We start from the raw sequence: 27,339 nt of genomic DNA on the forward strand, positions 1-27,339 counted from the left end.
AAAATAGTCCTTCAAATTTTTGGGGGCCTTCTTAACAATCTCTTGGTCTCTTAATAAGGTGTCATTCATCCTCCATCTGAAGGAGCCAGTTGTAGTTAGTCTCATTTCCATCTTTTCTGCATTATGGTCAGGGGTTCAGAAGGAGAGACACAGGAGGGGGAGCAAATGGAGAGTGAGGAGGAGGAGTACGAGGGGGGCGCAGGCAGTGACAGTGGCCAGAGTTATTCCACAAGCCTATCTAGCGAATCGGAGGACTCACAGAAGGGAGCGCCGGTGGCCAGAGCGAAGGGGGGTCCAGGGGGGAAGCCCCAGGAGGAAGGGGCCAGCGGGGAGTCCCTGAGCAGCAGCTGGAGAGCAGGACCAGCGTCTCCACCAGAGCGCAGTGGGGAGGGGGAGTCCCAGGAGTCGGGACCAGTGTCCTCACCACCAGAGGGAGGAGAGGAGTCAGGTTTGGCAACACCCACATCAGGAAGCGGGGAAACGGTCAGAAGGAAAGTCACCGGCTGGGCGCGCGCGCCAAGTTCAAATGTACAGGAGCGCGGCACAGTGGGGAGCCCGGGAAGGGAGCCAGGTCCTAAAGCCCGCCGGAGGGAGGGGCAAGACTCAGGAGGTTCAGCGTCAGAGGAGTCCAGGAAGGAGGGAACCCTAGAGGGCAGAAGGACCCAGCGCAGGAAAGAGCAGCGCAAGAGGTGGAGCCGGGCTAGAATCTTAAACTGGTGTGGGTGGAGCAGTGAGTCAGAGGGGACTTAGCCGGTCTAGCGTCGAGACGTGGGTCTGCGCGCCCAGAGCTTGGAAATGGAAACTAAACTTTAATAAAGACTTTTGTATATAACATCCACTGGGCGTTGGTCCTCTGTGAGCTGGGACCTAGCGGCAGTCCTGACAGTAAGTCCCCTCTCACCATTTTCCACCAATTTTAAAACCTCGTGGAGTGTGGGAAAGCAGCGAGGGGTGAAGATTGGTGCTTCGCGAGCTCACGAAAACCAGGGAAATGACTACCGAAGAGAAGATAGCGAGTCTGCAAAACGCAGTGACACAGCTGAACGCAGAAATTTTGGCGTCCAGAAAGAAGGAACAGGAAGCAGCTGCTGCCTGCCAGGATCTGCGAACCAGGTTAGAAGTGCTAACTACACAGAGGCTACCGGCCACCAGACCAGAAGGGATTGGGCTGGGGAACAGAGGAGGGAGCCTTGTGTCTCACTTCAATGGGGACCTGCAGGAGTATCCTAACTTCAGAGCAGATGTACTATATGCACTGCAGCTGCTTGACAAGGAGTTTAAAAATGAGGAAGAAAGAGTGGGATTTATTGTTTCGCATTTACGGGGAGAGGCGAAAACGTGGCTGCGCAATCTCTGGAGAGATAAGGATCCAGCCCTCCAAGATGCGGGTGCCTTCCTTAAAGTGATGGATGCGTGTTTTTTGTCTGAGATTGATGTGGATATCGCTAGGAAACAGATTCACGGACTAAGACAAGGTAGAGCCACTGTAAGGCAATATCATTCACGTTTTTTCGCATTGGTGAACGCATTGGGGTGGGAGAGAGAATCGCCTGCCGTCAGAGATCTGTTCTGGGAGGGGCTGAACGGAGCTGTGAAAGACGAAATTGCAAGGGGGGAGAGACCCCAAACCACCAAGGATATTGTGGAGAGGGCACTCACCATTGGGGTTAGGCTGGAAGGACGCTCTTGGGACAAAGAGGAAGTGCATTGGGGCCGCACGCCAACGAAAGCACCACCCCCCTTTCCCAAGGAAGCGGCGCGCGCTCGATCCATGCCTCCGCTGGGAGGAGGAGAGGAGCCGATGGAGATAGGTGGTGCTAAGGCTCAGTCCACAGCCGGAGCCCTAACGCCGGGAGCAGTCAAAATGAAGCCTCCTAGAGGGACCAGGAAGTGCTACATCTGCGACAGTGCTCAGCACATGGCGAAAGAGTGTCCCCAGCGGTTTCACAAGCACACTGCAGCCGCAGCGACAGTAACAGAAGCAGTTCAGCAGAGTGAATCACAGCAGGAAAACTCCACTGTCTGGCTGGAAATGGGGTCACTGGGGGCCAGCCAGACAAGTCAGTGAAGCAATCCCCAGTAATGTTACAGCCCACAGACCCCCTCCCACCCAAACCAGTAGTGCAGCTCACCGCATCCCTTCAACTTCCCAATGGGCTCATTGTGGAAATCCCCATTACGATTGACTCTGGGAGCAATGCAGATTTTATAGGCATGGACTTCATCCAGCAACATGGCATAGCCCTTCTGCCAGCGACAGTACCTCTGAACGTCGTCACGGTGGACGGCAGGGAGCTACTGGGAGGGCAAGTGCTGCAGCAGACGCCGCCAATGGTGATGCGCATTGGTAATCACCGCGAAGTCATCAGCTTCAACGTCACCCGCCTGTCAGACACGCCCATTGTGTTGGGCATGAGTTGGCTGGATAGGCACAGCCTGGCATTAGCTTGGTACCAGCGGCAACTGACCTTCGGCTCCTCCTACTGCGCAGAACACTGCATCCTGGCTGACTTGGACGATGAGGGGCACGAGGATGGACCACAGCTGAACTTGGGCATGTTGCAAGCGGTACCTAACAAGTACAAAGAGTTTTTGGAGGTCTTCTGCGAGAAAGAAGCGGACAAGCTGCCTTCCCACAGACCCTACGACTGCAAGATTGATCTCCTGCCGGGGGCGACGCTCCCGACGGGGAAGCTGTATTCCATGTCTGAGGATGAATTGCAGGAGCTCAGGGAGTTCATAGATCACAACTTGAAGCGGGGATTCATCCGAGAGTCCAAGGCGGTGGGGGGCAGCCCTGTATTCTTTGTAAAGAAGCGGGACACGCCCCAAAAGAGGCTTGTAGTTGATTACCGCGTCTTAAATGCGAAAACCAAGCCCTCAGCCTTCCCCATGCCCAAGATCGATGACCTGCTGGCGACGGTGCGGAAGGGGCGCATCTTTACCAAGTTGGATCTACGCGGAGCGTACAATCTCATACGAGTGAGGGAGGGTGACGAGTGGAAGACGGCCATGTTTACGCCGCTGGGCACCTATGAATATAGAGTTATGCCTTTTGGATTACAAAATGGCTCCCACTGTTTTCAAGCATTCATGCATCATGTCTTGGCGGGTCTTCTCTACAAGAAGTGAGTCTGCTTCCTGGACGACATCCTCATCTTCTCGGAGTCGCCGGAGGCTCACGAGAGAGATGTCAGGGAAGTACTGCAGCGGCTGCGGGAGCACCGGCTTTACGCCAAGCTGGAGAAGTGCCAGTTCGACAAGACGGAGGTGGACTTCCTGGGCTACAAACTGTCCGACAAGGGACTCGCCATGGACAGTACCAAGGTACGGGCAGTGCTGGACTGGAAGAGCCCACGCAATCGAAAGGAGGTCCAGAGGTTTGTCGGCTTTGCCAACTTTTATCGCAAGTTCATCAAAGGTTTCGCCATGCAGACAGCGGCCATCACTGACACCCTCAGTTCCAAAAAGAAGAAGTTCATCTGGATGGAGCAGGCAGAGCAGTCCTTTCGGAAGCTCAAGCACCTCTTCGCGTCCGAGGAACACCTACTACACGTGAACCCCAGCAGGCCCATGAGAGTGGAGACGGACGCGTCAGACAGGGCCGTGGGGGCCGTCCTGTTGCAGCAAGACCACCAGGGGGACTGGAGGCCGTGCGCTTTCTACTCCAGGAAACTCAGCAGGTCGGAGCAGAACTACACCATCTGGGACAGGGAGTTACTGGCCATACATGCAGCCTTCAAGGCGTGGCGGCATTTCCTCGTCGGGGCCAAACACATGGTGCAGGTCCGCACGGACCATAAGAACTTGGAGTACTGGCGCACGCCGAGGTTCCTGAACCAGAGACACATCCGCTGGGCGGAGTTCTTTGCAGATTTCGACTTCAGAATAGAATACATCCCTGGAAACAACAACATCATGGCGGACGCGCTGTCCAGGAAACCGCAGTATCTCGAAGAAGAGGCTCCGGCGCCGGCCAAGCATATTTTCGCACCAAAGGCGTGGGCATGCGCGTCAGCCACGGTGGACCTGGACGCGGTGCGTCGCGCGCTGCAGACGGACTCCTTCGCGCGAGCCAAGATGGAGGAGGTGCGTAGTGGCACGGCGAGGGACGACGACTTCCAAATACGCGACGGCCTGCTCATCCGCAAAGGAGCCCTCTACGTGCCGGGAGACAACCTCCGCGCGAGGGTCCTGCAACAGCTGCACGACGTGCCCAGCGCGGGACATGTCAGGGGTTCAGAAGGAGAGACACAGGAGGGGGAGCAAATGGAGAGTGAGGAGGAGGAGTACGAGGGGGGCGCAGGCAGTGACAGTGGCCAGAGTTATTCCACAAGCCTATCTAGCGAATCGGAGGACTCACAGAAGGGAGCGCCGGTGGCCAGAGCGAAGGGGGGTCCAGGGGGGAAGCCCCAGGAGGAAGGGGCCAGCGGGGAGTCCCTGAGCAGCAGCTGGAGATCAGGACCAGCGTCTCCACCAGAGCGCAGTGGGGAGGGGGAGTCCCAGGAGTCGGGACCAGTGTCCTCACCACCAGAGGGAGGAGAGGAGTCAGGTTTGGCAACACCCACATCAGGAAGCGGGGAAATGGTCAGAAGGAAAGTCACCGGCTGGGCGCGCGCGCCAAGTTCAAATGTACAGGAGCGCGGCACAGCGGGGAGCCCGGGAAGGGAGCCAGGTCCTAAAGCCCGCCAGAGGGAGGGGCAAGACTCAGGAGGTTCAGCGTCAGAGGAGTCCAGGAAGGAGGGAACCCCAGAGGGCAGAAGGACCCAGCGCAGGAAAGAGCAGCGCAAGAGGTGGAGCCGGGCTAGAATCTTAAACTGGTGTGGGTGGAGCAGTGAGTCAGAGGGGACTTAGCCGGTCTAGCGTCGAGACGTGGGTCTGCGCGCCCAGAGCTTGGAAATGGAAACTAAACTTTAATAAAGACTTTTGTATATAACATCCACTGGGCGTTGGTCCTCTGTGAGCTGGGACCTAGCGGCAGTCCTGACAGGTCGGAGCAGGTTTTTGGGCAGATTTCCACTTTTCTAGTCTTCGGTGCCAGTCCTCTAGTTATCCATATTTGGTCAATTCTTGTCCATGTCATTTTAGCTTCAGAAAAGAAAGTCCCTTCTCTTCCTAGGGGTTTTTTTGTTCTCCAGATGTCCATCAAGTCCATATTGTCACTTAGTTCAAAAAAGGTCTTTGGCAGTCTGCCCTCTTTTGTTATATTTTGGCTTTGCGCTTTATCCATGTTCGTAGATACCACCCCATTCATGTCTCCCATCATAATGATGCTATTGTAGTCAATGTGCTCCAGCATTGTCTCATGCAACTTCTTATAAAATTCCGACTTCCCCTCATTTGGTGCATAAATTCCCAAAATCAAAAAATTTTCTCCTTGTACTTGAATTTCAATTGCCACTGTCCTTCCATGTTCATCTTTAAAAATAAATTTTGGTGACAGGCTTTCTCTTGCGTAGATGACAACTCCTCTCTTCTTCACTCTGTCAGATGAAATAAATTCTTGACCCAGTCTCTTATTAATTAAAACTTTCCTGTGAAGCCTAGTCACGTGAGTTTCCTGTAGCCAAATTATAAATTATGTTGGGCGTTCCCATGCTTCGAGTTCAGTAGGGTCTGATCATCTCATATTTGTGCTGCTTTTAATGTTCACCAGTCCCATCTTCCAATCTTCTTGATGTTATCCTTTTTCTTCTTAATAGCCTCTGAGTTGTTTCCACAGGCGAGTTAAAATAAACAATATTATACGTCTGTGTGAACGTTATAAGGCTCCCCCCCTTTTTTAGAACTGGTAAGTCTTTTGTTTGCAGTAAATCTTAACACGCTGATCCAAAAGTCTTCCTCGAGTGGCAGACACCATTTTTTACCAGCTCCGATGAAATAGAATCTAGGCGTTTGCTCATTAATTTTCCCAGACAAGTTGCACCATAAATTAGCCTTTCCAGAGGAGATGTGCCTGGAATCTTAGAGTCCAAACATGATAACAGAGTAAAGGCTTGCCTCCCCCTATGGCTATTAATCTCGCAACATAGTCTGTCTCATAATGGCGGATCTCGGTTGAAAACTGCATCACAGAGAGCCTTTTATTTTCTTCCCAGATATTCCAACAAACAAAGGCTTTACTTGTTATTTTCATTTCCACACAGCTTATTTTCCAATCTCACTTGCTCTAGGTCATTTTGACGGTTCTTCTGGGGGGGGGGTTGTTAGGTAATATCGTAATAAGAAAAGAGAAAGTTTCCCCACCCCCTTTCCATTCCGTTTCAACATACCAGCATAGATGTTATTCTTTGATGTTATCTCCAATCCACTCCATCACTCTTAACTTCTCAGTGGCAGATTTAATTAGCAGCTGAAAAAAACCCTTTCTTCGCTTGAAGCATGTGCGATTATTCTTATTTCCAATTTTTTATTTTAAGAAACGCAACTTGGGTCGCACTTGGAGACAGCGTCCAGGAGATCCGAACTCGCTCGAGGGTTTTCCATCCAGTGCCCTCACCCCCTCCTTCTTTCGAACTCGGGGGTGATTTATGGGCAACCGCGGACGAGGCTGCATCTCCCCTTACACCGGGGAGAAAAATGGGAGGCTGAATTACTCCCATATCAGCCCCTTAATTACCTCGAGTGAGTTGGAGAGATGGTATTGTCGGCCATCTTCCAAGGCGCCCCTAGCGGAGCCCTTTTGTATTTTTACTTCTGTTTTCTTTTGCAGCATCTCATATCCATCTTTGGATATAGACCACTTCCAAGTTATCTCCATCATTCTTTCTTGTTTCCTCTTTGCAACTACATACACCCTACTGTTAGCTTTAGATAGCCCACCCATCACATAGGTGGCTGCCCCTTTGTCTTTAGAATCATAGGATTGTTGGGTTAGAAGGGACCATAATGGTCATCTAATCCAACCCCCTGCAATGCTGAAATCTTTTACCCAACATGTGGCTCAAACCCACGACTGTGATTAAGAGTCTCATGCTCTATCAACTGAGCTATCCCAGCAATAGAAATTTAAGGTTTCCATATTAACAATGTTTTTGTCCATCAGCCTAAATTGCCCTTTGCAACATGTCCTGCAGATGTCCATTTCCACAGCATCCATAATTTTTTTAAATCTTTGTTGTATCCAATTACTAGTTTTTCTAACATTCTGTGTTATGGTGCATGCTGTGTTGTTCTTAAGCTGCTCATGTTGCTCCGTCTCATGGTCCACTTCTCTGCTCCACAACACATCACAGTTAATATGAACATATTCAATGTCAGTTTTCAAATCTAAGTAAATAATTTTATCTTGCATTATGAACTGTTTTCCAAAGGCTACCCATGATTGTTTGGGTCTCCTCTTTATTCCAAAATTTCCTATGGTTTTTCGTTAGGATAGCTGAAAGTAGCATATCCCAACATTCCTGATTATATCTTATCCGGCTGATCTGAATAGTTTCCTTGAGTTGTCATAATCTGGAGAAGTAAATATCAGGCAATCGAGAGCTGCCTCTCTGAACTCTCCTGACCTCGGTTTTTATTGTTATGGTTTCTTTGTCAGTCCAGTCGCCAATCCCCCTCTTCTTAGGTGGCTTATGCGAGTGTGAATGGGACAGTTCAGTTATTAAAATGTCAATAAATTCCTCAAACCGGGGAAAGTTTGCCTTTCTCTACCGAGAACAAATGGGTCACACGATCAGAATTCACCAAACTTTGGAAAATGATAAGAGTATGTTCATTAACTCGTATCCTTGTGTGCTGGGATCTCGGTTCCTGGTGCGATGGATTAATTGACTGTTCTGTCTTTCTCGATGGGAAGACAAGTTTTCAATGTAGGGGGAGATGATCACTAAACATAGGATCACCTATGAAGAATTTGACCACGTAGGGCATCATTTTAGTGGGTATCAAAATATAGTCCACCACACTATTTCCCTGCGGGGAGATATAGGTAAAATTCCCAGAGCCTTCCCAGTCAGTTAGTCCATTGAGCCATGTCAGGGGCCTGGTGGTAGTCAACTTAGTGAGTCGCAGACCTGCCAGATTAATTAGTGGATCCCGGGATCTGCGTTCCCAAAAACAGAAGTCTGGGAGAGCAGAGGTGTCCAAGATCTCCCATGCTTTTATATACACTTCCCATCCTTGACCTAAGCAGGCATTAAAGTCTCCAGTCAAAATAACATGTAGGTCAGGGCAGATGAAGTCCAGATTGTCAAGAACGTGTGCAATAAAATCCCATTGTGAGTTCTTGGCTGTGACAGTGAGAGTGGGAGGGATATACACATTGATCAATAAAATTTCCTGGCTCCCCAGCTCTATCTTTGTTACTAGTAGTTTACAACTAACATTTGTCGACAGAATATGTTCACTTTTTATGTGGGGAGCCACCAGGGTTGACAAACACTGTTCGGTTTTCTCTCCCCAGTATATCTTTTCGTCGTAAATAGATGTATTCAACTTGATTTTTTTCTTTGCATTCTATTTGTACATCATTCTCTTCTTTAAACCTTACTTTTGCCTTGCCTAGATTCATCTTCAGCCCTGTCCTTTTTGTTTCTTCATTTAGTTCTTCCAGTGTTTCTTGCAGTTCTTGTTGACTTTGGGCTATTATGACTAAATCATCTGCATATTGTAGATGATTTAGTAATCTTCCATTGAGATTGATTTCTCTTTTTCTGACAATTCCAGGCTCTCTAATCCATCTTTCAAGTCAAAACAAAAAAAAATTTCTTCCAGTAGCACCTTAAAGACCAACTAAGTTAGTTCTTGGTATGAGCTTTCGTGTGCATGCACACTTCTTCAGATACACACGAAAGCTCATACCAAGAACTAATTTAGTTGGTCTTTAAGGTGCTACTGGAAGAAATTTTTTTTTGTTTTGACTATGGCAGACCAACACGGCTACCTGTCTGTAACCATCTTTCAAGGGGAGTGTAAGCAGCTTAGGTGATAAGTTCTGTATAGTAAAAAACTTAATTTTTAAAAAAGTGGATCAGTTTGGTCATCAAAGCAATTTCCCACAGCTTCTGTAACCACCCTTTTAATGTAGGGGTGTTTTCCTCTTTTGAGAATTCCATTTTAAAAAGAGGTAGGAACAAATCAGTGCAATATGTGAGTCTGGAAGTATGTAGTGTAAATGGGGAATACTTGATCTTGTACCTAAGCCACAGAGTGGGATGTGAGGTATCAATGAGAGATGGAGAAAATGTTCAAGAGATCCAAGTATTGGATTGTTTTTGCCACTTGTCTTATTAGAAATTGGTCTTTTCATTTCTTCCTTCCTTATCGTTTGTTGTTGCACCTTGGAGCGACTCATCTACTTGCTAATGTTGCTGTCTTTCCAGCACCAGCCAAAAGTTTTAACTGCAGAGGCATTTGAGCAGCATCTTGTATAGATGGTTTTAATTGTATTATTCAGCTGATTTTTATTGGTTTTGCTCCTTCTCTAAGCTTTTATTATTTTGTTATTCTATCTTACTGAATTTTACTTTTAATTGTTTGCTGCCTTCGGATCTTATGCTGAAGGGTAGCTAATAAAACTGCTAAATAAATACATACATTAAAATCATTAATAATTATTCACTATCTCATTGCATTGAATTCATACCTCTCATTTGTAATCAACAGCCTTAGTTTTGCTTGAGTGGACCTTGGACTCTGTGAGTTCAGATCACAACCCTGTTTCAGATCCTATGCACTAGGTTTTATTGGGAAAGAGGGTCCATTGCTCTCCCAGTAGTCTTCATTCACAGTCTGCATATTACTTTCTGCAGCTATCATCAGTGCTGGTGATGCTGCCATACTTCAGAGAAGTCTTCCACAATCTACAGAATTTTTGTAGCTATGTTTATTCATTATTAAAACATTTTTAACCTATCTTTTCATCCAAGCAGGACCGTCAAAGTGGCTAACAATCAATCGGTTATGAAATACTGTTAGTTACAGATAAAACACTAATTAGCACAATTTAGCAGCTGCAAAACCAAGCAAGACCATATTATAATAATAGTAATAGCGACGGCAATAGTAACAACAACAACAACAACAACAACAATTTATTATTTATACCTCGCCCATCTGGCTGGGTTTCTCCATGCACTCTGGGTGGCTCCCAACAGAATATTAATAATGATAATAGAAAAGTGATAAAACATCAAACATTAAAAACTTCCATAGATAGGGCTGCCTTCAGATGTCTTCTAAAAGTCAGATAGTTGTTTATTTTCTTGACATCTGATGGGAGGGTGTTCCACAGGGCGGGCGCCACTATTGAGGAGGCTCTCTACCTTGTTCCCTGTAACTTCGTTTCTTGCAGGGAGGGAACCAGTAGAAGACCCTCGGTGCTGGACCTCAGTGTCTGGGATGAACGATGGGGGTGGAGATGCTCCTTCAGGTATACTGGGCTGTTTAGGGCTCAGCACCAACACTTTGAATTGTGCTCGGAAATGTACTGGGAGCCAATGTACCACAGCATCACAGTGTGGTACGCTGGTTTGACATCAACTGATAGGAAGCGCCAGCAGAGGGTGGTGAATATAGCACAAGATATTATGGGCTGTCCCGTGAATCCGCTGGGTGAAATAGCGGAAGAACGTTGCCTCAGGAGAGTGTGGAAAATTCTCAGGGATGATTCACACCCTGGCCAGCACTTTCTTGATCTCCTGCCCTCGGGCAGAAGATACAGAAACATGGTTAGTAGCACCAACAGGGTAAAGAACAGCTTCTATCCGTGGGCTGTTAGGCTGCTGAATTAAAAGATAACAACAGGGCAATTGACTTTTGGGTTTGGTGTGCGTCGGTAAACGAGGGGAATTAAGACTAAGAGAGCTGAGGGGGGGGGTGCTTGTGTAATCTCACTGTATTGTACAAGTGAAAATAAAGTATTTCAATTTCAATGTGGGTCTTTCAGTAACAGTGTTACATGGTCTTGGTGGCCACTGCCAGTCACCAGTCTAGTTTCCGCATTCTGGATTATTTGCATTTTCCAGGTCACCTTCAAAAGTAGCCCCATGTAGAGCAGCACATTGCAGTAATCCAAGTGGGAGATAACTACAGCATGCACCACTCTGGTGAGACAGTCTGCGGGCAGGGAGGTTCTCAGCCTGCGTACCAGATAGAGCTGGTAGACAGCTGACCTGGACACAGAATTAACCTGTGACTCCGTGGACAGCTGTGAGTCCAAAATGATTCCCAGGCTGCGCACCTGGTCCTTCAGGGGCATAGTTACCCCATTCAGGACCAGTGAGTCCTCCACACTAGCCCGCCCCCTGTCCCCCAAAAGCAGTACTGTCTTGTCAGGATTCAACCTCAATCCATTAGCCACCATCCATCCTCCAACTGCCTCCAGACACTCACACAGGACCTTCACCACCTTCACTGGTTCCGATTTAAAAGAGAGATAGAGCTGGGTATCATCCGCATACTGATGAACACCCAGCCCAAACCCCCTGTTGATCTCTCCCAGCGGCTGCATGTAGATGTTGAAAAGCATGGGGGAGAGGACAGAACCCTGAGGCACCCCACAAGTGAGAGCCCAGGGGTCTGAACACTCATCCCCCACCACCACTTTCTGGACACGGCCCAGGAAGAAGGAGCGGAACCACTGTATAACAGTGCTCCCAGCTCCCAGCCCCTCTAGATGGTCCAGAAGGATGTTATGGTCGATGGTATCAAATGCCGCTGAGAGATACAGCAGAACTAGGAAACAGCTTTGTCCCTAGCCTGCCGGAGATCATCAACCAGCACGACCAAGGCAGTTTCAGTCCCATGGTGAGGCCTGAATCCTGATTGGAAGGGATCCAAATGGTCCGCATCCTCCAGGCGTGCTTGGAGTTGTTCGGCAACCACCCGCTCAATCACCTTGCCCAAGAATGGTAAATTTGAGACTGGGCAATAGTTGGCCAAATTGGCTGGGTCTAAAGATGTTTTTTTAAGAAGCGGTTTAATGACCGCCTCTTTCAGTGGGTCTGGGAAGGCTCCCTCACAGAGAGAAGCATTCACCACCCCGCAGAGCCCATCGCCCAGCCCTTCCCGGCTCGCTTTTATAAGCCAGGATGGGCAAGGATCAAGGAGACAGGTGGTCAGTTTCACTTGTCCAAGCAGCCTGTCCACATCCTCAGAGGTAACAGATTGAAATTGAACCTATGTAACTTGACTAGACAGGACTCTAGGACTCTCCCACCCCGGCCCTTCTCCCACTTTGGAGTCTTTGTTGTTTAGCCGTTTAGTCGTGTCCGACTCTTCGTGACCCCCTGGACCAGAGCACGCCAGGCACTCCTGTCTTCCACTGCCTCCCGCAGTTTGGTCAAACTCATGCTGGTAGCTTCGAGAACACTTTCCAACCATCTCATCCTCTGTCGTCCCCTTCTTCTTGTGCCCTCCATCTTTCCCAACATCAGGGTCTTTTCCAGGGAGTCTTCTCTTCTCATGAGGTGGCCAAAGTATTGGAGCCTCAGCTTCACGATCTGTCCTTCCAGGGCTGATTTCCTTAAGAATGGATAGGTTTGATCTTCTTGTAGTCCATGGGACTCTCAAGAGTCTCCTCCAGCACCAGAATTCAAAAGCATCAATTCTTCAGCGATCAGCCTTCTTTATGGTCCAGCTCTCACTTCCATACATCATACATCACTACTGGGAAACCTTGGAGTCTACCTCTTTACAAATCTGAGTGACTTTATCTGCAAAAAAAACTTTGCAAAATCATTGCAGGAGATCTTGCGGGCCTTACCAAGCCCTGATGGTGAAGATAATTCCATTAGATTGCAAACCACCTGCTGCTGTTTTCTGCAGAAGTGAAAGGGGCGGTGAAGAAAGTCCTCTTCGCCGTCGCTATTGCCACTTGGTAGGCTCGATGTTCAGCTCTAACCAGTGTCCTGTCTGATTCAGAATGAGTTTTCCCGCCACCAGTGCTCTAGCCATCTCAGCAGTTATTTCATCGCCCTCAGCTCTGGGGGAAACCATAGGGCTGTCTGGGCTCCATGCAATCAGAGAGGATGCTTTGGAGCTAGACAGTTGATAGCCCTAGTAAGGCCACTAGGGAATCAGCTGAAAGGCCATCAACATGGGAAACCATTTGGATCCATTAAGTGGGGGGGGGCATTCAAATTGGTCCTACCTCTCCGCAGAGGGGAAGGCTCGCGGAGAAGTGATCCGGCCATGGATCACTTGTTTTGCTTTTACTTACTGTCAGTTCACACACATCCATAGAGGTAAACACCAGGTCTAAGGCATGCCTGTGACTATGAGTTAGGCCAAACGTATTCAGGGACAGCCCCATGGAGGGTATGCTTTCCACGAAGTACCGAGCTACCCCTTGTAAGGTTGTGTTGGCATGGATGTTAAAGTCCCCTAGGACAACCAAACTAGGTGTTTCTAGCAAAACATCCTCCACGACCTGAAGCAGCTCAGGCAGGGAATCCTTGGTGCAGCGGGGAGGTCAGTACACCAAAAGGAATCCTGTACTGCCCCTATTGCCCAGCTTTCAGAACATGCCGTCAGAAAACTGGGTCTTCCCAACAGGATGCCTGGTGCAAGCTAATGACTGCAACCCCCCCCCCCCCCCATATGACCTGGGTTGCTGTGCGTAAGAGAAACCTGGTGGACCAGCAGCGGCAAGAACAGGCCCATCTGCTTCATCTAACCAAGTCTCTGTTACACATGCCAGGTCAAGTCCTCCATCCACAATCAAGTCATGGATGACAGCCGTCATGTGAGTCATTGACCTGGCATTGCACAACAGCTCCTTAAGGGCGTGTGGGTCTCCCTTGTTGACTCCAGTATCCTTCAAGTCAGGATCAGACCTGGAGTCAGGGATAGTCTTCAAACAACAACTAAACCTGCCTCATTGGTAATGACATGGTCTGGTCTTAGCGTAGCTCCTTCTCCTACCTGTGATCACTGAGATCGGGTATCCCAGAGAATCCCACTCCCCACCCCGTGGAACTTGATGCAGCCATTCTGTTGGCTGGGGCCCACTCCCAGGCAGTCCTGACCTTTCCCCCTTCAGAACAGAACACAAACCATACATCAAACTAATAAAACAGTAGAAACAACCCCCCAATAATAATAATAATTTGCAATCATACTAAAATTAAACCAATCCCCAGCCCCAACCAAACGTCCGTCCCACCCCAAAAATAAACAAACAAAAATTCAAAATACTACAGATTAAAAACAATTTAGAAGACCTAGAAACATTTAAATAATTACTTAATAACATTAACACAGAGGGGCTGGCCCTTGCCCTTGCCTCACCCCCAAAGGGCCACCCCAAGGGACGACCCCCTTTGGTGTCTCCTCGCTGGGAGCAGCCCCGCCCCCTTAGGCAGGCAGGCTTTATAATGCTGCTCCAGCAGCTGGGCCACACCTTCTGGGTTCCCCTTTTGCCTGCCTGCCCAGGGACCTGCGCAAATAAGATGTACAGAAGAAGAAACACAAATAATTTTAGGCAAAGCTACTAATTTTAAGGTGGTGTTCAAAACTGTATGTCAAACTTACATAGAAGACAAGAGGTCAAAACTAGTTTTAAAAATTCATCAAGAAATTATCATCATACATTGGTCAACCACCAGAAGTTGTTTTTTTCTATTGTGCATTTTATTGGGAACATCAAAATGCTAATACACAAAAGAGCTATAAAAAGAGCTGAGGACCTAGTGTCACAGCACAGTTATTTGTTTTCCCTAACAGAACTCAGTCATCCGTTTGACTGACCCTGGCAAGAAACAGCTGGGAAACAGATTCTTTTGGAGAATTCCATGTCTTTCACACAGCAAGAAGTTTAAAAATGTTCTGTTCATGTTATGTTATGTTCCATCTTCAATGACCTAGAGATGAGCAGTGGGTGCTTTCATATAAATATAGGAAATCCTTGCTTTAATATGTGAAAACATGAAATGATTAATGCTAAATTAATTTAGTTTTAGTTTAGTTAATGCTAAATTAAAGCTTATTCAAGATAAATGATTCTAATTCTTCATTTATACAGTATTCTGTCTTTTGCCTGAAATGGGAGTCAAGGTGGCCGACAGATAAAACAAGCAGCTAAAAACATGGGGGGAAAGTTATTAAACAGTGATATAATTAAAACTATCTATGTAAATGAGCTATTAAAATAGGTTATGCTTTGCAAATAGATTCTTCAGTGTTGCACCCATAATATTTTGCAAGTTTAAGATTTATTTATTTCTTAACATTTATTTACCATTTGATTGTTTTTAAAACCAACCAACCAACCTCAAATACAACTAAGTTAGTCCTATAGCCATTAGGCTGATTAAATTCTTGCTATCCATTTGAAAAATTAAAAACAGAAAAATTCCCCAAAAAGAACAAAATTGCTGACAGAGAAATGCCAAAAATAAAATGAAAAACTGCCAAAAAGCTTTTCGAAAAGAACAAAAATGAAACTTTGCCTTGCCACTTGAGGAATGAGGTTATTACCCCTCTACTACTGTCCATACCAGGTCACCCAACCATTGCTATTGTGTCTTTTCTTTTAGCAGATCACAATGATCTGCTAAAACTGCAAGGTCTGTTATAAGATCTATTATAAACCTCCAAACTGCATTTTGTATAGTTAAGTTTTTACCTCTTCAGTACATTTTATTTTCTTGCCTAGGAAGCTTCTCCCTGATTTTGGAGGGGGCTGGAGGATTCTATCTTTTGCACTTTGAAACTCAAGCCTCAAAAGCTGAAAAACTCCGTAAAACATTTATCACTGGAATCACCACAAAACCTTCCACTTTCTATGATTTAATTCCCTCTGGGCTCATAACCTTATGTGAGGAATTAAGTATATGAATCCCTGTGGGTATAGGACGGTATATAAATTAAATTAATTAATAATAGCAGCAGCAGCAACAACAACCACAACAACAGTGTTCAAAACTCCCATTGTTCTGGGCACATTTTGCAACAGTGCAAGCAGTTTCTGAGTTGTGCGCCCAGTACTGCACCTAAGATTTCAGATTAAAATTGCAACTCTCTCTTTTAAAAAAAATAATTAAATTAATTTTCCATTAAGAACATCCAATTAATAACAAATCAGATCAAATCATAATCCAATTCAAGAAAAAAGAAAAAAAACAAATTACAATCCAAATTATTAATTATTAAATTTCAAACAGACTTCCCATATTCTGGATCTCTTAAGAATCATCTCACATAGTTATATTTCGGCCTTCTTGTGATTCTCATAACTTCCACATTCCGATCTTAAACTCTCAAAGTCTCCAGTCCCTGGCTAATCAATTCTCAGTCATGTTGAACAGTCATGTATCCTTTAATCTGGCAAGCACAGCTTAGTTTGTGTATGTGTGTATTTCCCTTGCCTGTTGCCAGCGCAGCATTTCGTGGCTTACTGTTATCTTGCTGTTGTCCAAGTCTACCGTTCGAAGTTCTATGATGCAGTAAATTCCTGAGTTGTCAGGTTATTATGCATACTGTTTGCAAATATATGTAGCAATTGAAATGGAATATATTCCACAGATGTAAATCATTTGGTGATTGATCACACTCTTCCTCTGGGCCCTAGAGGGGAGCTGCTAGACACTCATTTCACCTTCTCTCCACTGGCGGAGGAATGGGTGTGCGGACGCAGCAGGCCGCCCACGGCACCACTATTCTGGCAGGGCGCCATCGCAGCAGACCCCCCCCCCCGGAATGCAGGAAGCAGGGAGAGCAGTCTCTCTCTAAGCAGCCAGGATGATGTATAAAAGAAATACCGCCGTCCCCGCCCCCATTCATATGCTCCCCTCTCACGCGCTCGTCTGCTGTGGGGTCCCGGGGAGGGGGGTGTATGAATGGGGTGGTAGCAACGGCAGTATTTCTTTTCGCCATCATCCTGGCCGGTTAGAGAGAGACTGCTCTCCCTGCCTCCTGCTCCTTCCCCTTTCGGATGAGAAACAGAGAGAGAAAGGCACAGGCTCAATGTGCTGGCCATCATTTCCCTTTTCCCCTACAACATGCGCTTAAAAACAACAGCCGCCAAACCTAGAAGCACTTTGCACAAGGCGTTCTGCTGGGGTCTCCTGGTTTGTTTCATTAAAAAAACAAAGCGCTCACTTTAAGAAACTGAGTATCCATCCATCCGTAGTCCTGGATAATCCTTGGGATGGGAAGGTATTTCTTGCCATTGAGAATTGCCGCCAGCCACCACTGCCTTCTCTATCTGCTCCTCAAGGTGACAACCGCCCAGCACCGTATTTTTCGCTCTATAGGACGCACCGGACCATAGGAGGGAGAGAACAGGGGGGGGGGAATTCTCCCCCTCTCTGCTCAGCGCCCCTTCAGAGAAGTAGCAGGAGAAAAGGAGCCCCTTCCATTTCTCCTCCCGCTTGCCTGAAGGGGCGCTGCGCAGAGAGGGAAAACTGTGCAGCACCTCTCCAGCGAAGTGAAGCCTGGAGAGCAAGAGGGATCGGTGTGCACTGACCCCTCTCGCTCTTCAGGCAGCTATCCGCAAGCCTTCGGAGTGCAGCGGGGACTCCTGCTGCGCTCCGAAGGCTTGCGGATAGCTGCCTGAAGCCCCCAGAGTGCAGCGGGAGTTCGCACCACTATAAGAGAACAAGGGAGTTTCATGGTGAGTTCCGGCACCTCTTTTTCTAGAAAAATAGCACTGGTTTTAGCAAACAAAATGGAGTCCTAAATTGAGTCCTAAATGGATAGAGATCGGAAATTCCCTTTCATGTACAGCAACTTAAAACACAGCTTGAAACACAGCAGGGGGGGAATGACAGCTACTTTCTGAGTCACTAATGTGTACATGCCCTAAGTCTAAAAGCATATCTACATAATTATAATAATATAAATAATCCAAAATAAGATCATGTGGCTGTTTAAAAATAATTACTTTCTTGATATTCTAAATTTCAGTGAGAAATGCTCACATTTTTTGGTAATATTTGCACCATGTTTACAAACAAGCAACAGTATTTTTGGTGCACTACAATGTAGGTCTTCAAATATTTCTGTTTGTTCCCAGAACAGACATTTCCTGAATCTGTTAAGCACTTCGGCTTGGAACGTAATGAGAGAGGATGTGAACCGACAAGATGATATTGTTTGAGTCTGCTAAAGGAAGTTGACTATTTGGATGTTTATAATCTCAGTATGTTAGCTTGTACTTTGATAAGAACGTTTTTTTGCAAAGTAAACCGCAAGACCCACTGCAGTTCTGAGACAATGTTTATGCAGCTTTTGAAGTAAAGTACTGCAGAAAATTTCTGCATCATCCAAAAACAGTATCTGAGCCGTACAGTATGATGCATGTATGTACATATGTGTACATAATAAGAGCAAATGAATTGTAAATTATATGTGAAAACTGAAAACTCCATAGAATAGCCAAATTGTGCAGGTGGGTGAACTACAATAGTCAGATGCAAAGTAGTTTATAAATAGACCTGTCTCAAAGCACCATGTAGGGAAGAGTGTCCAGACTTCCTAGTTTCCTGTTGTGTGAAGCTAATGATGTAATTCGTCTTAGGACCTTTCTGAGTTAAGCAGATGGGACAATCATAGATATGTAAGCAAAGAGCAGTTAAATATAGACATGGTATATATTGTATATATTGTATTATTGATACTGGCCCATGTTTGGTTTTGACAAAAATAGATTGAAAAAAACCTTAAAATCTTTGCAACTGGCTTTAAGAGAATTGCCTGTAGTTTGCTGAGAACACTAGTATACTAGGTAAGAAATAATACATTGGAGCAACAGGTTTATGTGAACCTGGAAGAGGAAGGATGTATTGTCCTTTGCTTTGCAATGCATAGTTTCAAAGTTTGCATTCCAACAAAAATCTTTTGATGAATAAGATGAGCTCCCATTTTTCACTAAGAAAAGCATTCAGGCGTCACTTGCAGTTTCACATTCTTTGAGTTGTTTGTACATAAATGGTAAGCTCTGCAGAAATATTGTTCTGTTTAATCTTGCTCTTTTTTCCAAGCACACATGTAGCTCATACCAGTGTATCTAGCAGGGATACAGTGTACATAACTTTACTGCTTGTAAGGCTGATTAAATTTTCAGTGATGTCTTTTCTTTTAGAATATTTAACCACTTCTCATTCAGCAACAGAGGCTGCTGCAGCTTCCAATTGTCTTCTCTCTTTTTTGTTGGCAAACACACACACACACACACACACACACACACACACTTTAAAACATTTTTGTTTCAATGTCATTTTTAATTTACTATGCATCCAAGTAGTAAATGGTATTCAATTTGATTGGTTAATGAGTCCCCAATCATTAATAATCACTTAAAATGTTCTTCTAGGGAAGTCCCACTCTATTCTGCCTTGGTCAGGCCACACCTGGAATGCTAGTTCTGGGCACCACAATTTAAGACAAACTGGAAGGTGTGCAGAGGAGGGTGACCAGATGATCAAGGTTCTGGAAACCAAGCCTTATGAGGAATGGTTGAAGGAGCTGGGTATGTGTAGCCTGGAAAAGAGGAGCATGAGAGGAGATGATATGGTCATCTTCAGATTTCTAAAGAGTTGTCACCTGGAGGTTGGAGCAAGCTTGTTTCCTTCTGCTTTAGCGGGTAGAACTTGAACCAATGACTTCCAGTTACTAGAAAGGTGATTCCAATTAAACATCAGGAAGAACTTTCTGGCGGTAAGAGTTGTTTGGCAGTGGAACAGACTCCCTTGGGGAATGGTGGACTTTTCTTCCTTGGAGGTTTTTAGCAGGGGTTGGATGGCTATCTGTCATGGAGGCTTTAGCTGAGATTCCTACGTTGCAGACGGTTGGACTGGATGACCCTCGCAGTCCCATCCAACTCTACGATTCTATGATTCCCTTTACTAGTTGTTTTTCTTGCTGTTGCTGTGCTATTTAACTGTCATTTGAATGTTTGTTTTATTTTTCAGGGAGGGAAGTCTTATACAGGACCTTGTGCAGGAAGAGACTGCAGTTGGGGTTGTGAATGTTTCCCAGAAAAAGGAGCTCGTGTGAGTACGACTTTTTCTAATCACATAAGAATTCTCACCATTTTATCCTAGGGATCAAACAATTGCCCCTAGATTTAGGACTTAAGATATAAACAACAAAACAATACAAAAATAATAACAAAACATTTCAACAATGCAATACTAGCAATACCCAATATGTCCTTCCATGAACAGAAGGAGCCTCCTGTGAACAGAAGGGGTAATCTGTTAGTGGAATGGGCTTGTTCCAAGTGGTCGCTTCCATGAACTGAAATGGAATAACCTGCTGCCACCTACACTGCTCTAAAGGGTTCCCAAACCCTAGCAAATTTTCAGTGGCTGCGGACGCAGCAGAGATCCAAGAGCATCCAGCTTTGTGAGCAGAATTCCACTCGTGAAATTCTAGATTCAACTATTGCCTATAATCGCATTTGACATTTCAGATTTAAGCCAGAAAGAAAGGTATCATATGACATGTTCCTGTAGACTACAGCATTTGGAGGCAAGTTGTTTGGTACATGCTTAGCTCAAATTCTAAATCATGCCTCACGTCACCTCCTCATGGTGGCACTGTTTTATAACTGCATTAAAAAGCCTGCTCCTCAGTATCTTTACATCAAAGTAAATCTTAAAGTAAATCCTTATTAAATGTGATTTGGGCACTACTGTTTGAGAGCTCCTGCATTTATTCATCTGTTGTTATTGAAATGTACAGCCATGTGATATTGGAAAACTGTCAAAATGAATTACACAGTGAACATGTACACAACAATTTGAATATTCTCCAGTTTCATTGTTTTAATTAGATTTGAAATGAACAAATTAGAATTTTAATTAGAATTATATCATTTTTGAAGCAATAGCACTTTATAACTGAAGAATATTGAATTTTAATATTGGGAAATGGACTTAATACCCTAGCTTCTCAAGCAGTGAACAAAAATTATTTGATTTGATATGCAAGCATACTTCCAAGCCATCTAATTTGTCCAGAATGTTGTAATTATTTTCTTTAAATGTAAAATCTTTACTAGCAGCACTTCCTGAATAATAGGTTGCATTTATCAGCATCTTATAACAGTGCACTTGACAGCTGTGTAGCCACTTTCATCGTAAGTTCATTTGGAATCTTCAGAGGTGACCAAAATTAATGGAAATGTTTTTGTCTTACTATGGAGTATAAGAAAATAAGGCCTAATTAAATTAAATTTTCCGTTTGTAGTTATTCATGTGAGTCATAGGTCCAGCAGTGCTTGAGTTTAATGGGTCATTCTTCTGGTAATAATGTCTAAAAATGGTTCTGGGTGCAGCTGTAGAGTTTTAATGTTCAATAGTGCTGACTTTCTTTTTGAATTATTGACTGCCTATAATAGTGGATGGTTAGAGATGGTATGGGAAATTACATTGTGGGACTTCTGACTTACTGTATTTTCCTGTGTATAACACGCCCCCATGTATAAGATGCCCTCTATTTTGGGGGACTCAAAATTAAGAAAATGGGGGGAGATGGCCCAGAGTTTTTTGATGGCTTTTGACCTGATTTCATTATGATGCAAATTATTCTCATACATGTATTAAAGAATAGTAATATATACATGTATTAAAGAATAGTAATATATTTTTTCCACATATTTTCCAGTTAAGTTAGGCTGCTTACTGTGCTAGATTATTGTATCTCTGTCCATCAAAATATATTCTTTCTGGGCTATAGAAACACTACTCACTCTATTCTACTTCAAAATAGTGATTTTTTGTTAGTCCCACCACATCCAGATGACCATCCATATTTTAGTACTATGGTACTTAGTATCTAATGTCTTCTGCATGTTCCTTCTAGAGAGCTTCTATGTGGGTTGAAGATTTGAGCCGAGTGGGAAGGCAGGACCTAAGCCCCTAGACAGAGAGGTTGGCATTGAGGTACCCGCCAAATCTCTAGTATGGTTTGAGAAGTTTCTGCATAGGGAGAGAACTCATAATTGTGTCTGCACAAATGTTTATGCAAAGATTTACAGTTAGAGTAAGCAACTGATTGTTCTTTATAAGTTCCAATCATATCTTATCCTCTTTTTGACAGTGACAACCCCACTGTCCATTTCTTCTCAAGGATGCCTTTGTATTACTGATATTTTGACATCTTTTGAAATCTGCTTCTCTGCATGTTGGAAATCATATCAACATTTCTGGTTGGAAAACACCCCAGTTAATGAAAATATTAAAAATTACCAATTCGTATTTAGACACCAAGAAACTAAAACTGTTATCACAAACAAGTAAGCTGGAAGCACTGGCAATGTTAGTATTTCTTGAATGTTTTGGTTAATGTTGCAGATTTGATTGAAAACTGAAAATAATCTTTGCCAAGCTCAAAATATGTACAGATAGTTCCGTATTGTTACACATTGCAGTATGTGTGTACTAGGTGGGACTCATTTGGATGGTCCGCCCCACCACTTAATGGATCCAAATGGTTTCCAGAGAGTGGTAGGGGATGCTTTATCCCATGTTGATGGCCTTTCAGCTGATTCCCTGATGACCTGCTGGAATGTGGAGTTAACCAGGACTATCGACTGTCTGGCTCCAAAACGCCCTCTCTGATTGCATGGAGCCCGGACAGGCCCGTGGTTTTCCACGGATCTGAGGGCACTGAAACAATCACTGAGATGGCTAGAGCGCCAGTGGCAGGTAACCCATTCTGAAGCTGACCGGACATGGGTTAGAGCTCAATGTCGAGCCTACCAAGTGGCGGTAGCGACAGCAAAGAAGACTTTCTTCACCGCCTCTATTGCATCTGCAGAAAACAGCAGGAGCCTTTTTCAGGTGGTTCACAATTTAGCAGAACCACCTGCTACATCGGGGCCCAGTACAGGCCACATGATCTCCTGCAATGATTTTGCAAAGTTTTTTGCAGATAAAGTCTTATTCAACATCTTTATCAACGACTTGGATGATGGACTCAAGGGCATCCTGATCAAATTTGCAGATGACACCAAACTGGGAGGGGTGGCTAACACCCCAGAGGACAGGATCACACTTCAAAACGACCTTGACAGATTAGAGAACTGGGCCAAAACAGACAAGATGAATTTTAACAGGGAGAAATGTAAAGTATTGCACTTGGGCAAAAAAAATGAGAGGCACAAATACAAGATGGGTGACACCTGGCTTGAGAGCAGTACATGTGAAAAGGATCTAGGAGTCTTGGTTGACCACAAACTTGACATGAGCCAACAGTGTGACGCGGCAGCTAAAAAAGCCACTGCAATTCTGGGCTGCATCAATAGGAGTATAGCATCTAGATCAAGGGAAGTAATAGTGCCACTGTATTCTGCTCTGGTCAGACCTCACCTGGAGTACTGTGTCCAGTTCTGGGCACCACAGTTCAAGAAGGACAGTGACAAACTGGAACGTGTCCAGAGGAGGGCAACCAAAATGGTCAAAGGCCTGGAAACGATGTCTTATGAGGAACGGCTAAGGGAGCTGGGCATGTTTAGCCTGGAGAAGAGGAGGTTAAGGGGTGATATGATAGCCATGTTCAAATATATAAAAGGATGTCACATAGAGGAGGGAGAAAGGTTGTTTTCTGCTGCTCCAGAGAAGCGGACACGGAGCAATGGATCCAAACTACAAGAAAGAAGATTCCACCTAAACATTAGGAAGAACTTCCTGACAGTAAGAGCTGTTCGACAGTGGAATTTGCTGCCAAGGAGTGTGGTGGAGTCTCCTTCTTTGGAGGTCTTTAAGCAGAGGCTTGACAACCATATGTCAGGAGTGCTCTGATGGTGTTTCCTGCTTGGCAGGGGGTTGGACTCGATGGCCCTTGTGGTCTCTTCCAACTCTATGATTCTATGATTCTATGAAAGTCGCTCAGATTCAGGAAGAGGTAGACTCCACCGTGAGAGCAGGGCGGGGCGGAAGAGTGCTAGAGTCCTGTCTAGTCAAGTTGCGTGGGATCAATTCCAATCTGTTACCTCCAAGGATGTGGAGGTAAATAATAATTAATTAATTAATTAATAATTAAATAATTATTTATTAATAATAATAATAATAATAATAATAATAATAATAATAATAATGTAGCCCAGAGAAATTCTTGAAAATTAGATATTTTACTTCCTTTGAATAAAGCAAACTTTCTTTTTGCTTCCTTGAGAACTAAATGAGGACACAATTCACTTAAACCTATGCACTTCTGAGCACCATTGATTGCGGTGGGAGAGGAGAACATGTGTAACTTTCTCCTGTTGCGATCAGTGGGATTTAAAAATCCCACTTCAGACTTGTCTGAAGTAGGCTCCTTTTTCACAACAGCAGAATACTGTGGCTGCACAAAGTATGTAGGAAGACATCACATAACGTACAGAAGGGGAACCTTTTGAGCTAAGAGTTTGGATTTGATACCCCGCTTTATCACTACCCTAAGGAGTCTCCAAGCGGCTCACTACCTCCTTTCCCTTCCTCCCCCACAACAAACACTCTGTGAGGTGAGTGGGGCTGAGAGACTTCAGGGAAGTGTGACTAGCCCAAGGTCACCCAGCAGCTGCATGTGGAGGAGCGGGGAAGCGAACCCGGTTCCCCAGATTACGAGTCCACTGCTCTTAACCACCACACCACGCTGGCTAAGGGAAACAGAACACCCTTTCCTTTATTATTACTATTATTTATTAAATTTGTATACTTCTCTGTACCCAGAGGTCTCATAACATAGCATTCCATTACATAACATAACATTCAGCATATTACATACTATCAGTTTGAAACATTGGCACAGTTGCAGACTGTTTATACTGTTTACCTTCTCCAACAACTGCAGGGAATGTTTTTTTCATAGAATATAATGTTAGGTATATTTTGAGTCCTACTTGGCTGATTCAAGTTGTCCTCTGTGCTAGACAAATGGCAGCAACCTGCCTGTCCACCCCCCAAGGCAAGCGTGGCAAAACCATTTTGGCCAGTTGTGGATGACAGAATAAAGTGAATTACTTTCCCTACAAAAAGCACTGGAACTATTTATCTGCAATTTTGCAGACTTCATCCAGTCCATAGAGGCTTCAGTGCCTCTACATCTTCCAGCCCTCTCCTTATCCAGCTGCAACACCACAACCCTGCAGTGTTCTCAATGGCTCTTACTCTCAGGTAGTTGCTGCCACCACCACTTAACTCGTTGCCTGGATGGGAGGGGACCTGGGATGAAAGCAGGCATTTTTTGAAAGCCAGTGCACCCATCACTCCTCAGTGCAACCTGCACACAAGTTGTTGGGGAAAATAGGACCAGCTTTTAGCTGCCTTGTCTTAGGCTAATATCCAAGCTACTTCCTTGTTTCCCTGGCAGAACCCCCTAAACTTCTTAAACTCCAGGAACACTTGAGACCAAGACACCCTGTGTTTCCCAAGCAGTTCCCTTGCAAGTTAGTCAGAGTTTAAAGGCGGCCAAAACTCCCCAAGTCTCTCCCAGATCTCAGAAGAACGTATTGGACTCGCACAACTCTGAGCCTAAACTTTCAGTAGCATGAACTCCAGTCGTCTAGGCACGGGGGCTGGGGCTTCTAGAACCCTGAGGTTGGTAACCACACACACTTCAGTGGTCAAATTAGGAAACTTCATTAAAAATAAAAGCTAGGGGAAAGCAGGCAGGAGGTCAAAACAGGCAACACAATAAACCAGAGCCCTGTGGTTCTAAAACTGCACTAATGCTAGCCTATTCACTATAATAGAGCTGTTTGGCTTACAAGCCAGCAGCGAAGATGGCCAGCTTCATAGAAAGTCTGATCTGGATCCCTGATGGTGGGAAGGAACAACACTGCCAGGGCAGCTCAGCTTTTTAAAGTCTCTTTCCTCTCTCTGGGAGGGGTGACCCCTTGCTCTTTCTGACAAACAAAATGCAGAGCCCGATGCTCACATCAGTCATGTCTCCCAGGGGCTTCTAAGGCACCAATTTTTACTTTTGAAGGAGATACACATGACAGACTGACTGAGAGAAGTGGTGGGGGCAGATCAGGATTTTTATTCACACTCACAAAGCAAGATAGCACTTTGAAAAGGAATTGCCAATATTCTGCTGGTTATCAGGTAACAACAGCAGCAACAGCAACAACAATTTATTATTTATACCCCGCCCTTCTGCCTGGGTTTCAAAGCTCTGTCTCGCAGAGCACTTTGCCAAGTACGTACTATGGAAGACCCTTGTGGGCAAAAAAGGTCATGTGACATTGTGACATTAGATGACTGACAAGTGGGCAGCTCCACCCACCTGTCAAACCTGGCCCACAAGGGTTGGGGAGGGTTAACAATCTAGCCTACTGGCCAGACCCCATTCCTCACCCTAACTTTGAAACAAACTCTGAAAACCCTAGCCCCACACTGCTTTTGCAGGCCATGCTGGGCTGACACACGCACACGGCATCTCCCACGTGGAGGTGCCTGGGAGAGTCGCAGCTCCAGCAGCACAACCCACCCTCTAGCTTTCCTGCCCCAGGCACCCCAGTGGCTTGCTACACTGCTGAGAGAAGCAGAGCTATTTGCATGCTGAAGAAAATGGTCTTTCTGTAAGGATATTCACCCGATATATCAACCGGTTCTGCATGTAGCAAATCCTATAAAATCTAGAGTAGGGGTAGCCAGTGTGGCCTTCCAGCTCCCATCATCACTGACCTGCATTGACCTGTAGGTGTCACTTTAGTTGACTTGATCATGCCCTTGATAATCCTACCAGGTGTTTGCAAAAAAGGCAAAAAAAAAAAAAAGCAGTGGTACTTCAGACCGTCTGGCATCTGCTACAGAAGATAGGTAGGCAGTAGTGTGAATTCCTTGATAATAATAATAATAATAATAATAATAATAATAATAATAATTTATTATTTATACCCCGCCCATCTGGCTGGGTTTCCCCAGCCACTCTGGGCGGCTTCCATAAAAACCAAAAATACAGTAAAATCACACGTTAAAAACTTCCCTGAACAGGGCTGCCTTAAGATGACTTCTGAATGTCAGGTAGTTGTTTATTGCTTTGACATCTGCTGGAAGGGCGTTCCACAGGGTGGGCGCCACTACCGAGAAGGCCCTCTGCCTGGTTCCCTGTAGCTTTGCTTCTCGCAATGAGGGAACTCCCAGAAGGCCCTTGGCGCTGGACCTCAGCGTCCGGGCAGAATGATGGGGGTGGAGACGCTCCTTCAGGTATACTGGACCGAGGTATACTGGAAAGAGATCTGTTTGCTTGGCTCCATGGTGTCAAAAGACATTGATTATATTTATTTAAAATATTAACACATCATACTTTTCATGAATAGATTACTTTAAAGTCTAATGTTTGCTATATTGGATTATATATTAATGCTGTACTGTTTTTAACATTTGATTGGGGGCTGCCCAGAGTGGCTGGGGAGACTCAGCCAGATGGGTGGGGTATAAATAATAAATTAATAAAAAA

General features: G+C 45.2%; 1 protein-coding gene across 1 annotated transcript in view; it reads left to right on the top strand.

The window, feature by feature from the left end:
* Window positions 1-27,339, top strand: part of COL4A2 (collagen type IV alpha 2 chain) — a 181,414-nt gene that overhangs the window by 34,891 nt on the left and 119,184 nt on the right. The window contains exon 4 of the mRNA XM_083729819.1: window positions 19,857-19,937. Within this exon, the coding sequence (XP_083585945.1) occupies window positions 19,857-19,937 (81 nt within the window). The remainder of the gene's footprint in view (window positions 1-19,856; window positions 19,938-27,339) is intronic.

The sequence above is a fragment of the Podarcis gaigeae genome, assembly GCF_964106915.1.
Source record: "Podarcis gaigeae genome assembly, chromosome: 3".
Taxonomy (NCBI): domain Eukaryota; kingdom Metazoa; phylum Chordata; class Lepidosauria; order Squamata; family Lacertidae; genus Podarcis; species Podarcis gaigeae.